This window comes from Ictalurus punctatus, chromosome 29 (genome assembly GCF_001660625.3).
Source record: "Ictalurus punctatus breed USDA103 chromosome 29, Coco_2.0, whole genome shotgun sequence".
NCBI classification, from domain to species: Eukaryota; Metazoa; Chordata; class Actinopteri; order Siluriformes; family Ictaluridae; genus Ictalurus; species Ictalurus punctatus.
The window spans coordinates 12694747-12710226 of NC_030444.2; the positions used below are offsets into that span (position 1 = coordinate 12694747).

The following is a 15480-nucleotide window of genomic DNA, read 5'->3' on the forward strand; positions in this document are numbered from 1 at the left end:
CATTTTCATTTTGAAACAAAACAATTACATTTAGTAGGGTGGCATTATGATATAAAACAAATAAATATATTAATAAATGCATGTCTCCCATGATATTTTTTTTCTTCCCCATTCTCAATATTTTCTTTCACTTTCTGATGTGTAATGATGTGAAAGGTTGCAGGGATATGTTCTCCATCGCTTATGCATTTGTTTTCTGTTCATGGTTTTCTTCATGGTTGTTGCATTGGGTTATATGCTTCATGACTATTATTAGCATCTGATTAATGTTTTTTTTTTATGAAGTATGGAAGCAATTAAAAGTAGGAGTAGGGGAGGTAGATCAAGAAGGTATCACATTTCTTTGTGGGCATAACCATGATTCTATTATTTATTTAGAGAATCTTTTATTCATTTATAGTAGGAGGAAGAATAGTTTACTAAGTGTTATTGCCTAATAGGTAATTGTGTTGATCATATTAGCATATTACTCTAAAGTTTATATTGTCATTATGCGAAATAAAATTGTCCTGAACGTAAACTGAAAGAAGGCTTATATCAAATGGGTGTGATGTCTTTTTCCCAGGTTGATTCAACAATATAAAACCATCCAATGACAAAGTTTTTTACAAAAAAATAAAATAATACAACCCACATGAACTTCTGAGTAATCACAAGATGCTTATGTAAAACGGACACATTTACACATTTATGCACAACTTCGTGTTGTGTTTCACAGCACATGTAGTGCACGTGTTTTTATTTTCACATTTCTCTCAGGATTCATTTATTTTCATTTGATGTTATTAAGGGCACGTATTTTCATTTCTCAGAAAACCTAACATAATCGAATTTTAATGGTATCTGATTGTTGAAAGGTGATTTTAAAGTGACAGTTTTGTTCCCTTACTCTTCAAGCAGTTTGATTAGATCAACCTGAAAAAATCTCAGCTGTGTGGGAACTTCTCACAGTTTCTATAAGGAACATTAGTAAAGTGATTTGTAAAAGGATTGGCTTAAATAAATAAAAGTGTTTCTTTTGCTAAATGACCTTACAGCTTTTTTTCTATCTGCAGTCTTTTTTACTGTGACAGAGTCATGCTTGCTGGTGCGTTTATCTGTTCATACTCATTGTTACTTTTGTTTCTTTTTGTCATGAATAGATGCAGCAGCTGATGGGTGTAGTGACGTACCTGACTGTTGGTGTATCTATGGGTTTGAAGTTCCTATGACACCAAAACATTCTAGGAAGTCGTGCGTGTATTATAATAATGATCATCTTTGATATGTCCGTCATCCTCACATTTGTAGACATTTTTTAAACATAATTTTATGATAAAAGTAATTAATTTCATAGTTTACTGTGTGCCAAGAAGAACAAAAGTCAAATTAAAATGCTATTTCCTTGTTTTACTATTTTCATTTTGAAACAAAGAAATGTACATGTAGTAGGGTTGCAATATGATATTAAAACAAAGAAATATATTAATAAATGCATGTCTTCTGTGATGTTTTGTTTCCTTCCACATTCTGAACATCTTTTTTCTTTTGCATTCTGATGTCTAAAGATATCTTATTCATTGAATCTTTTATGTCGACATGTCTTGTGCAATTGAAAAACGCACGACTTGAGGTTTAGAATTACAGCTATTTGTGTGTGTGTGTGTGTGTGTGTGTGTGTGTGTGTGTGTGTGTGTGTGTGTGTGTGTGTGTGTGTGAGAGAGAGAGAGAGAGAGAGAGAGAGAGAGAGAGAGAGAGAGAGAGAGAGAGAGAGAGAGAGATGAGGGAGAGAAACATCTGACATTGAAAAGAAAATCGGTTATATGTCAGGTTTTTGGCCAAGTGGTTCAATAAGCCTGTGGCACTTGTTCAAAGTGCTGCAATTCATAGCCAAAAAAACTGTCATTTATTGCCATGTTTGAAAAATCTGTCTAATGTTGCTGTCTGAAGTTTGGTAAACAGATGAAAAAAAGAATTTTGTCCAACATCTCAGTCAGAATGAAATCTTTAAATGCAATGTTCTCACTTTTGACATTTTCGTGTAACCAGACTTTAAAATGCTACAAATATTTCATTTCAGGTAGGCCTGTAGTATTCCGAATGATATTATACAATATTATACAACCAATTGTATCAATTAGCAATTATACAATATTTCACAAAATTGTCACTAAGAACAACTTAGCATTACCCCATTGGGTCTCTGTGGGGAAGACTGGGCTCTGTATTGGACACTTTTCCTTTCACTGACACCTTTGAACCCAAAGTGTTCATCTTTCTTTGACAAAACAAAAAAAAATCTAGTAAAATACAATATGACAACAACCATATATAGTAATAAAATAAAAGCAAGGACACACTAATATGAAAAGTTAATATTGGTACGTGGTATCTAAATGCAAAAGAAATCTGGATAAAAACTTTTATGTCTTACTGTTACCAAGAGACTGGTCTATTACTCCACCAAAATATTTACATAGGTTTCACTCAAATACCAGCTCCTTACTAACAAACCTGATTCTATCAGCACACATTCCTACACTAACTCATTGGACACAATAATGAAACTCTTTGATTTCAACACAACAAATATGTCATATACGTCATAACTTCTTGCACGTTAAACCCATTACGTGGTTAATGACACACATCAACCAAACTTGCAGGTTTTTGTGATGTAAAAAAAAATTAAACCAACATAAATCATGTCAGATATTTTTTCACCTTTAATGTTATATAGCATCCAAAAAAATTGTGAAAAACAAATACAATCCTCTCTGTAAGTATTGGAACAGCAAGGCCAGTTGTATTGTTTACGCTATGCATTGAAGAAATTTGGGGTTGAGATCAAAAAACGAATATTGCAAATCAATAGAATAACGTCTTATAATAAAAAAAAAAGATGCACCAATGCTCCCAGATGCTCTACATTTACTTTCCCAGTTCTCATAATGACTTTTTTAAACATAGATTATTAAAACATTTTAAACCAATTTGGGTCAAACGTCTTTAAAAAAAACAAAAACAAACAAACAGCAAACTGTGTGTCTGTGCCTGCAAAAGTGTCTCAGAATCATGGAAGTCATTGACAGTCTCTGTGGTTAAGATTCTTTGTTAATGATAAGTACATTGTAGTTACAAATCTCTAAAATACCCTAAGAGCCAGTGTTAAGCCCTTAAATGAGGCAATTATTTAGCATTCATGCTAGAATAGACTACTGGTACTTGTGTTAGGTGTGTTAGATCTTATCTACAAGGACTCATCATTAGTTGAAGACTCATCATTAGTTTTTTAGGATCAATTTTTTAAATCATGGATTGCTAAATTTCATTCATTCATTCATTCATTCATTCATAGTAACTGCTTTATTCTGGTCATATGAAAACTGGGCATGAGCCCAGTAACCAGAGCAAACTGGGACCCATGAGATGTGAGCCAGCACCACTGGAAACACGAGGGAACCCAAAAAAAAAATAGTCACACAATCGGAAAGTTTTTACCTCATGCATGCATGGTCAGGTGTCATCATTTATCTTTAGTACCCACTTTATTATTGTCATTGTTGCTGTGGTTTATTTTGTTATAATATAATAGTGGAAAAGGGTGGGATTGGTAAAGAGTGCCTATTTAAGTGTTCATTAGCAGCCCTGTGCTCATTAGCAGCCCTGTGATACCTCTAGTGCATGTTGTAATTACAATGACAATAAAGAGAAAATGAATGGGTTTGATTGTAGGTGGAGCAGAATAACAAAGCCATGTCAATGAAGAGCAAACATAAACAATATATCACAAAGAACACAGTGCAGTATAAACTAATGATTAAACAAACAATGACATAACTGTTATTGTTAGTAACAAAATGTGTTCTGTGTCTGTGCCAGAAATCAGTCTCACAGAAAAAGTCATCAATATATTGTAATTACAAATCTCAGAACTGCCAGGGATGCCGTTGTTGGGTGTCTTGAGCGAGGACCTTCACTGCTCAGCTGTGTGACCAGATTGTATAAAAGCATTTACTAAATAAATAAATGTGCAAAAAATAACCATGAAATAATCTTTATTTAATCTAATAGCCAATCCATGTTAAGAACATAAAAAAAATTATATTTTCTATATTTGGAACCAAAAATATTACAGAGGGAGTTCCCATAATGTTGATTAATGTTGCATTTATGTTAGATTTTATATTATATATTATATATTATATTTATATTATATAATCTTTTATATAAGATTATTTTATTTTAGAACAGTGCTGGTTATACTGTATGTTTAAAAAAAAAAAAGAAAGAAAGAAAGAAATGATTTTCCAACAAACCTTGCTATAATAGTCTTGAGAGTCTTCACAGTGAAATAATTAATATAATTCTTACCACAACAAACCGAGATTTTTGGGTTTTTTTAAGTATGTAAATTTGAGCATATCTAGTTAAATAAAGCTCCATTTGCATAAACAAATGGTTAAAAAATAACTAAATTTTTACAGACAAAAAGTTCCAACATACTTGTCAGAATATCAGCAATCAATGGCCAAGTGTTTTTTGTTGTTGTTTAAAAAAAAAAAAAAACTATTCACCTGTAATGTATTGTGTAAAATATTCAACAATTCACAATGTTATAAGTTATCAAATATTACAGCACTGACAATAAACATAATTTCAGGCAGAGAATTTGCTAGAAAGCTTGGATTATTTTAACATGGATCAGTCATAAATCAACATAACAATCATTTGTGTCAAATTTCTGAGTTTTTTTATATAAGTAATAATTTTCATCTTTGTGTGTTTCATGTTATGCGATGACTATGTGTCTAGTCTTTGTTTAATCTGCCCTTTGTTGTTAATCGTTTATTTGAACTTTTTGTGGGAGTTTCTTTGTTATTCTTCTCCACCCAAAATCAAAGCAATGATTATTACTTGCACTGTATATACAGTTCACACCTCTAGATGACAAAGGTTACTGAGAAAAACTGCCTCTGAAATAATAGTTGTTTTTTTTAAAACCTACATTATAACTTTGTATGGAATCATAATATATTAAGTGAACTCCATGAAGGAACTTATGCCTCTGTTCTTCTGTGCTGGACAAAAGAAGACAAAAGAAGGTCTATTAAATTTCACAGTCTCCATTTTATGACCGGAGGGTTAATCCAGGTCAGGGGGAGCAGGATTCCCTTTTGTCCTTGCTTATCTGAGTGGAGCCAGCATTAAAGAAGGCCGGGTGGTTAATCTGAAGAGATGGCACATATACCAGTAGATAATCAGGGAAATAAGGCCCAGGAAGGCACTTGCAGAGTCTGCGTCCTTTTAGGCTAAGTTCACACTACACGACTTTCAACGTCGGCAGATCGCTGTGCTGTTCACACTACACTACTTGCCGTCTTGTAATTGGGAGTCATTGCAGGGATTGTGTATGCTACAGAGAGTGCTGGAGGTGACTAAAAAGGTTTAATGGGTTTCCCTTCCTCGCTGTGACTTCACCCCATGCCTTGCTCTCTCATTGGCTGTAGCTTGTCGCCCCAATCACTGCCAGTGTCGACACACCACAGGATGTTGAGTCACCCGACAGCTCCATATGCTCCAGACAGCAGCATGCCTCTGCGATGAGTCACTGAGTAGTTCACACATAATGATCAGCTGCTGATTGACGAGCGCCGATTACTTAAAATCGTATAGTATGAACTAGGCTTTAGAAGATGGTATGAACTTACAGTCCATGGATTTTCACCTTGCCCCAGGATAGAGTTTGGATAGAGGGGTGATGATAGATTAGCAAGAAGCAACATCCTACCTCTTTAGAGAAATTGTTGGTGTTAGGCTCTTGCCTGTAAACACATAAGCACATGACGTATACTTTGAAGGTGTGAAGGAATGTGTTTGAATTGCCTTCCTCAGAAAGTAGCGATAAACTGTGGAATGTGGTTTTAATCTCTTTATGCTAAGTTCTTTGCGGTCTTGTTCTCTCAGGTCCTACACAGCAGGATTAAAATTATAAAGTTATTATTATTAACATTTAGCAATGGACACTTTGTGGTATAACTGTAATTCACTAGATAACTCTTTTCAATTCAATTCAATAAAATCTTATTTGTATAGTGCGTTTTACAATGGACATTGTCTCAAAGCAGCTTTACAGAAACATATAAACACAGAATACAGATTTTAAGTGTGTGAATTTATCCCTATTGAGCGAGCCGGTAGTGATAGTGGAAAGGAAATACTCCCTAAGATGATATGAGGAAGAAACCTTGAGGGGAACCCGACTCAGAAGGTAACCCGTCCTCATCAGGGTAACAACGGATAGTGTGAAAGTAAGAGAAAGTTCATTATGGTTTTTACATTAAGTCTTTGTTGAACTAATCCACTGTTTACTAAAGGAGACCTGAGTGCAAAACTGCATCTGGTAATTGCGATCCCAAGGCCATCGCAGCAACCGTAGTCCCAGCACCCACAACGAGAATGTCCATGTGGAATTGAGGTCCAAAACCATTTCATGGTACTTGGTTCAACACAATTGTACCAGTGACTTAGTCATAAGAAAGCTGTGTAAGTAATTTTAAAAGCTGTAGCTTATTTTCTTGTGTTAACCAAACCATTCTACTTCCTGGTTCATTTAGAACTGAATTTCATTCTGAATCATAACATAAAACAACAGTCTACAAGAAAGCATCTATAGTACAACACCTCCAAACTGTTCCTTTAACAGACAGACCATTGTAACATAATGGGCAGGGCCGTTTTAACACGTGAAAAGACTAATTTTAACACATCCTGTCATATGACTTGTTTTCAGTTTATTTTTAAACACAAAATATGTTGACACACAGGCACTTCATGCATACCGTGACTCATAGTAATGTACCTGGATGACTTTTGAGCTTCTATGAACTTTATTTTTTATCGAAGAAAAATTCTGCCCCATGATAGGTTCTTTTCAGTGAGTCCAATCATTGAAATGATGAGAATCGACTATTTTGGCTCCCAAAAGTTATTATTGTGTCTTGTTCCATGTAATCATGTCTATTAGTTTACAGTGCAAAAGTAACAGTACCAAAACAGCTTATATATTCAAGTCAGCTCTCAATGTTCAGAAAAAGAGTCAACTTTTTGCAACTATGCTGCATGATAATGATAAACATGATATTTATGTTTTGTAAAACCTGCACTATTTTAACCAAACAGTCTTTGTTTTATTTATTTTTTAAATTCTTTTTAAATTCACTTGAATTTTGATTTTATTTAGTTAGTTAGCAATAAAGATTGGCTTCATGATAATTACTACATTAAACCAATGACATCGCCTGACCCCAGTAAAATGGTGTCCCCCCAGCAAACAAAATAGATTTCACTTAAATTACAGTGGCATTATTCACATATTCACCTGCCTACTTTTGTCCATACTGTTTGTGTTCAAGTTGGTAAGACTGTGTAAATCACATTGTAAACCTTCTGTATATATGTCATCATTTTCTTATGTATTAAACAGTTTCAAAAGAAATGTGCAAGTAACTATCCAAACCAAAAAAATAAATAAATAAAGTGCTTAATGAATGTGACTATGTCATTGGGTCCAATGTAGGATTCTAGCCTATAAAAAAAAAGAAAAGAAAAATTGAATGTTTACTATTTGTATTCCAAAAACATTTTGGTTTTGGGCAGATGCCCTAGTAAAATAAGCGGAACGAATACCCAGAAGGTATGTACAAGACAGACGAACGGTGAAATGAATGCAGCAAGTTGCAAACAGAGAAGAGGTGTCATACAAATGTCTTACACTGTCATACAAATGTCTTACACTGAAAATGATATAATTTGATATGATCATATCATTGTTACAGAGGAAATAAATTTCCTGCTTCACCCAAAAACATTTGGCTGGGGAATTTTTGGCTGCATTTTTTCCCCCTGTAGGCGTATCAAATGGATATTTCGCAATTGTAAAATGAACTTCCAGAGTCAAACAATCACATCAAGGGTTACTTGAGCAAGACATTTTGAAAATGCGTGTTTTGAAACCACAGTACAACATGAGACCTTGTTCATTTCAATGTGTATTTTTTGCCTTCAAATATATATATATATTATGAGAAATTGATATTGTATTTGTGCATTAAAATTTCAAACAGCCATGCTGAGCGTAGGAATATTGTCTCATCAGGTGTACAAACGTTATTTGTGATAAAATGTGTTTATATAAAACTGACAGCCAGTATTTTTATAGATTGCATTAATTCAGGGTGAGAAAGAAATCTTCCTGCCTTGTTTGTGCCAGGAAATGTTTGATATAAAATGCTTTTAAAGACAATGAAAAATGGAAATCCTCATAGATTTCTTTCCAAAGGTGACACAGGATATTTGGACCAGACTTGGTTCCTTATTTGATTGGATTTTGAAGGCTGATGTGAATTCATTGGTTTTAAACTTGTTTATTAGCATAAGTGAGAAAATACTGTGCCTAAATATATTTTAAAGCTAATAATCACCTAATAATTATAGCAATTTGATGATTACAAACCTATGATTTAAATGTAACAATAATTGAACAACAAACTTTGTATAACAAAAAATATTTCACAATCTATTTCATAAGGCCATGCACTGTATGTGTCTACATAAATTGTATTGAAAGAATAAATGATATATTTAAAATTCAGGAGGTTATATTAGATAGTCACTACGTTTACATGGACAGCAGTAATCTAATTATTGACCTTACTCTGACCTTAAGATAATAATGTGATTAAGGTGTTTACATGAGTCGCTTTTAGAATACTCCTGTCATGTCATGTTTTAGAACATAATTAGATTAACAGCCCGCGTCAGTACTCCACCTGTCTTAATTCGATTAGTGCTTACTTCGAGTTTGACCTTAATTAGATTAAGGTAATTAAAAATAGCTGTTTACATGGTAGTTTCTTAATTAGAGTATTGTCTTAATCGGGTTAATAGTGGATTATTGTCGTCCATGTAAACGCAGTCACTGTCTATCTTATGCCTCTGCCACTAAGTGGCATCTTAGGAATACACCTAGAAAATTCAAGAAGTTGTTTTAATGTTGTAACATTTTAATTATTCATTGCCAAATTTTGACTTTATAAAATATTAAAATATTTTGTTTCCTGATAGATATAGATCATATTATTATGATACTATTATTAATGTAAATAGTTAAATAGTAAAAAAAAAAAAGAAGCAACTTTTGAAATATATATATGAAAAGGTATTTCCCAATGCCCCTTAAATGTTGATTATAGATATTTTTTCCTGACCCATTATGTTTAATTGTGCTGTGATTGTATAATCATAATTTGTTCAGTAAAATAGATTGATAAAAGTCATACTAGAATCTGATCATTCAGACTTTTAATCGATACAGACGATATTTTGAACAATACGACCAGTGACATGTAAGTTTAAAAACACAATAACAACAACAACAACAACAACAACAACAACAACAACAACAACAACAACAGTTTTGATTTCAGGTTGAATTGAACTAGGCAATTATGGACAGTTGTAGTGTCATGAACTTTTAAAAATTGCAAATTTCGCAAGTGTTTTGTCCTCTTTCATTTTGATAATCTTAAGCGATTCAAAGTATATAAAAGGTATTTTTTTAAAAGAAAAAAAGTATTGATTTTTTTAAAACAATAAATTATTTATGGTCTTGATTGATGATGATAGTATGCACTTTCAGATAAAAGGGGCATGGCATGTTTTTCAATGTAAAACTACAATTTGGATAGATTTCTAATGTTGCTGATTCCTTTCCTGAAACTTAATAACATTAATGAAATTTTACGTAAATGACACTGAATTTTAGCACGGAAAAAAAAGAGTTACCAGTACAGCTTCTCATGAGTTTATTAGAAACTTGTGCATTTATAAATACAAAGTGCTACAGTCAGTGCAACCATTTTATAGTTTATACATAGTTGAATATATTAAAATCTCAATAAATAAATAGTTCAAAGACCTACATACCAAGTGCAATAAATAAACATATAGTGCTGAGTACATTAGCGCAGATTTAATTTAAAATAATATTTGTAAAGTGCACAAGTATAGATAAAGTTAATAGGTTAATAAGATAATAATCATAAGATAATAAAGTAAACAATGTTAATAAGATAATAAAGTAAACAATGATGAACAGGTATTCAAACTAGTCAAACCACTTTGTAGGTATTATGCGTTTTATAGGCACTAGTTTCATCTGTCCTTTATTTAATCCCTGCATAATTTGGACTAAATAATAATTTAATATAATTTAGTAGCAAAACATTTTTCAGTCTAAATTATGACATAATAATTTGCAAAAACCTATAATGCTTTCTTTCAGATTTATTCTAGTTCACATAAGGCACAAAAAATGGTAACCTAGATCTACAATAATACACAAAATGTAATGCACCACAGTGCTATTGTCATTTTAGCTTGTTTTCATATGACAACAAAAATTCCTTCATCATTTACGAATTGCCTATCACCAACTTATATAGAAATTCATAATAATTAAAGCAAGAGTACTAACCAAACCCTATCATACATGCATACTTGTGTATATATAATTATTGTATATATTAAGCATGCAAATTTACAGTATGTATGAAAACATACCTACACATATTTGCATGGATCATTAAAGTAAATGAGTCTAAAACCTGGTGAAGGTTCTCATTCTGAATGGACCACGTGGTCTAGCATCAGCTGGACCATGTGAACAGAAGTGACACAGCCACCATGAAGCACGCCATGAACATACTGATCTTGGTGCTGACATCGCTTGATGATATTACTGTTGAAATAAAATATAAATGACTTATTAGAAATAGACAGATACAGTATGTGATAGCAACCATGTTTAATTATTAGTTTTTAATCACAAATTAAAAGTGTGTTCTCGAAAGCTCAGGACAAGGAGCATGATGACATGATGATATCATGTGGACAGTATGCCATTATGCAGTAATTTATGACTGGAGCGTTGACACACTTGAAATAACATGCCCCAAACATGTTATGAATCATTACACCACAGCGCTGTTGAGTTCTTGATTCTGATTGGTCAGAAGGTGTTGATTAATTCTCTATAACAGCAGTTCTGACAATAATGTTGGCTGTAATTTTATAACAGCTCTATATTAATATGCTTCTTCTAATACTTTTATTTGTTGTTGTATAAAATGACTTACACATGAACTTATATTCATGGAAACGGTGTTGGTATTTAACTGAAAAAATGTACATCATATTTTGGGGAATCTTTCTTTTACTATAATGCTTATTAACATTCATGGAAGGAGTCTTCAGTATAAGTGCTTTGTAACAGAGGTAAAGCTGTTCCAATATGTTTTCTGACATAGGAAAGTTTTCAGGACTTTGCTTTCTCATTAGACAAGCCGTGTTTTATTTTGTCTTATTTACTTATAGCAGTTATTATAGCAGTTTATAGCTGCTATAATATACTGCAGTTGATAACAATTAACATTAAATGTAATATAAATGGTTAAAAAGTATGATGTGCATTCGAAAAATAATTTCCAAAATATGATCTAAAATTTTGCTGTACATTTTGATTTACATTGACTGTAGTGTCATAGGGATAAAATACTTCAAGAAATGCTGTAATTGGAAAATGATCAACTTTGGGTTGGTAACAGTACCTCCGATTTGTGTAGGGCCACATCGCACCACACTGTCACTGGTTATTATGTAATAGCACATTCCTAAGTGTTTTATTCCTTACATAAATATTTCTTCCCACATAATGAAGGTATATACTACTTACGTGTGCCATTCACTATGATGTCATCGGTGAAGATCGTGAAGGGAAGGCTGTTATTTCTGGCTGCTCTTAGCATAGTTTGCCCAATTTGGGTGATGTTGGGAAGTCCACCAGCATTGGCAAAAGCCACGTTCATGAAGTTCAGAATTGTACCAGAGTTTGCTCTAGGACCTCCCTTGCTAGATAGGCAAAGATAAAGCTAGTTAGTAAAAAAAAATATATATATATATAAAATGACATTTGGTTTTAAATATGAACATGACTGTGCTGTGATGCAAAATGCATCTAGTTTAAATACCTGAAGTTTGACATGGTTAAGATGTTGAATGTTTTCAAGAAGTCTTCAATGAAAAATGGGTTAAGCTGTAAACAGGACAGAAACATGTGGTTAATAGTTGTTTTTCTTACTAATTTCTTACTGGTTTAAATCAAAAAGTACAAAAGCAATTCAATCTTATTCAGCTCCACCTAATTAACCAATATAGATCTTGACAAAATTTTGATGCACCTTTAAAATGGGAAAGCTAATGTAGAGCTAATATATACAGTACTTCTAATTTTTACTATCAAAGTAATATTAAACATGAATAAAAAAATATTCAGGGAAAAGAGCATCAAAACCTTCCACAAATACAAGCTCATGTACAAAGTGTGCAAATGTATATAATCAGAAATCAACACATTCTACAAATAAATGCAGGGTAGGTGTAAAAGGACAAGGTAAAGCAGGCAATGCCTACTCAGTGTGGCTCAAGGTCCCTTTCCAGAACCTGCAAACTAACCTCAAACCGGACCGCAGAATCTGTCACTATTTTCAAAAAACTGCTAAAGACCCACCTCTTCCGTGAAAACTTAACTAACCCCTTACCTTCCATCCCCCACATTATTTGCCAAACAAAAACCTTACACTGACCCTTACACCTTTACTCTGTGCACTTTGCTCGTCTAGAACTCAATTCTAAATCTTGTATAGTAGCACTACTTTTTTGTTCTCCGCTTGATATATCACTTTGCTTGTATTTCCTCTGATAAATGAATAAATGTAAATGTAAAAGTAGTGACTGTATGCCATATTTGTGTAATTTATGTTTGTGAAAGTTACTGTGATTATTAGAGTCTGTAGTATATTTCTGCTTGTATTTATGAAAGGGACTGGTTCTGTTTTGTGTCTGTATAAAAGTAATCCTATAAACCAGTGTGTGCTGATTTCATACTTACTCCTTTTTGAATAATGACTGATCTGTTTGTGAATAAATCAGAACTAGTATTTGAGAGAGCTGCGACAAAAGTGCCATTTGTTCGGAATTGCACAGGGACATTGTATGGCTGATCTGGAAAGAGAAATATAGGGTACGAATGCAAATATCTGGTATATAGTGTTTTATATATATATATACACATACATATACATAAACACATACACACACACACACACAGAGAGAGAGAGAGAGAGAGAGAGAGATTGATATACTGTATACTCACTGACGAGAGTGATTGTGGCGGCATCAAATAGCACGGTATAAGTATTGTTATTTTCTGCAACATCTTTCAGAACCTCCACTACTTCTTCACCGGCTGGGACAGGTTTTGTGGAGTTCTCATTGAATACCAGCTGGATATCTGCTTGTGTATTATCAGCTGCACGTCTAGCCAGAGGTCTGAGGGAAAAATTCTTCGTTACTATCAAATTCTTGTATTTTTTAGCAATAGCTTTTGCTACTATTATGCTACTTTTTTGCTTGTATCTTTTCTCATTTGTAAGTCGCTTTGGATAAAAGCGTCTGCTAAGTGAATAAATGTAAATGTAATGTACTATTATGCTACTATGCTAATCTGTCTAAACTCTGAATTTAACTCAATTACAATTGGAATTATAATTATATGGGTTAGGGTTGGAATTGCATGAATATTACAGGACAGACAATAACATACTGTTTTAACCGATTTCTAGTGTTTGAAATATGACACATACATTTATAAAAATGTATGAATTGTAAATTATGCATTTCTAAGCAATGATTCTCACTTGAAGGCTATGACAATGGTCCGGATGAACCGAGAGCCGTATAGTACTTTATAGATTTCATCCAACTGCAAAAAAAAAAACAATGGATAAATAAATATTTCATTATTATATTATCATTAGAACTTTTATTACTGTTTCTTTATATAGTCAGTAAACAAAAGTTTTTGTATGTTTTTCTGACAAACCTTACATTTGCATCTTAGATTTTACTACAATTGTGAAATGTACTGAAGGACATATTTAGTGTTCTGTTTTGAATATTTAATATTTCAGTGGATGGTCTCACACTTACCACTGCAGCCACTATGGCAGCCAATTGTTTGAATTCGTTACTCTTCGAATCACTTAACGCTGGAACATAAGCATGCTGGAGACCAATATTCATCTCAACAATTGGTGGTGGACGTTTTGGTGCTACTGTTGTTGTTGCTATTGCTGTTGTTGTCATGGTTGTTGGTCGTGCTGTTGTGGTGGTGGTTGTTGGTCGTGGTGTTGTGGTGGTGGTTGTTGGTCGTGCTGTTGTGGTGGTGGTTGTTGGTCGTGGTGTTGTGGTGGTGATAATAGTTGTGGTGAGTGTTGTTGGTATTGGTCGTGGTATTGTGGTTGTTGGTCGTAGTGTTGTAGTGGTCATTGTTGGTGTTTTTGTGCTGCTGGTGGTGGTAGTAATAGTACTTGTTCTACTAATTGTAGTAGGTACTTTTGCTGTAGTTGTAGATGTGGTTGGAGTAGTAGTCGTAGTAGCAAAATTTGTTACTGTAATTAAAATAAAAGCTGGGATTGGAATTCTTCTGAGGTAAAGACTGATTAAAGATTAGTTTATTTCATAATAAGACAGCACTCAGTTTAATTGTCGTCTCCAGATTGCCCATTTGTAAAAATAAATAAATAAATAATAAAAAATAAATAAATCTGCCACACAAGGGTAACCCCTATAGTAATCAGCAGTTCACAATCAAAATATCCATTAGAAGTTGAAATGCTACTTTTCCGATTTGAACTTCAAATAAATGTGTGATTCATACTTACCAAAAACGTTTGTCATGTTAAAACCTGTATCTGCTGTCCGTATTTTGATAATGATATCATCATCAAGGGGAATACCCCCCAAATTTGTATAGTATAAATTCATATCTGTGATGATTGATCCAGATCTATGCAGACGAACAAATGTAAGCAGACAGTATATCAGCAACATAGAGCTTATGGAAAAGTCATATAGGATTTAAAAGAAATAGAGCAGAAGCGAGATCAATACACACCTGAAACGAATCACTGTCAGGTTAATAAAGTTGCTGAAATGTGTCTTTAAGATTGGTTCAAGCTGTAAAAAAAAAAAAAAAAAAAAAAAAAAAAGAGTACCAAAGTAAAGATTCAACACTTGAGAAAAACATTAAAGGCTCTATCTTCATTAGCTAATCACAACCTACATAAATTCTCTGAATTACTGCCACAATGATTTTGGAACTTATGCAGAAGGCACTTTCAACATTTTTTTTTTTTTTTTAAGATTACATTATGTTAATGCTGATGTAATAACCAAAGCATGAAATGACTGTGCTGAGTTGAGATGCTGCCCTAAGTTTGATTATGGTCCACTGAACTCATTTACATAGACCTCATGTACATTTATAGCAAAACTCATACCCTTACACAGTACTGGTTATGTATGAAATTAGCAAAACCA

The 15480-nt window shown here is 33.1% G+C and overlaps 1 protein-coding gene across 1 annotated transcript in view; it reads right to left on the reverse strand.

Moving 5' to 3' along the window:
* Window positions 1–9828: 9828 nt before the first annotated feature.
* LOC108260759 (mucin-17) overlaps window positions 9829–15480 on the reverse strand; it is a 40078-nt gene continuing 34426 nt past the window's right edge. Inside the window, exons 26-34 of the mRNA XM_053677560.1 lie at window positions 15056–15117; window positions 14823–14947; window positions 14089–14549; window positions 13797–13861; window positions 13253–13428; window positions 12989–13101; window positions 12069–12133; window positions 11774–11949; window positions 9829–10780 (exon numbers count right to left, since the gene is read on the reverse strand). Coding sequence (XP_053533535.1) covers window positions 10689–10780; window positions 11774–11949; window positions 12069–12133; window positions 12989–13101; window positions 13253–13428; window positions 13797–13861; window positions 14089–14549; window positions 14823–14947; window positions 15056–15117 — 1335 coding nt within the window. The 3' untranslated portion in view covers window positions 9829–10688. The remainder of the gene's footprint in view (window positions 10781–11773; window positions 11950–12068; window positions 12134–12988; window positions 13102–13252; window positions 13429–13796; window positions 13862–14088; window positions 14550–14822; window positions 14948–15055; window positions 15118–15480) is intronic.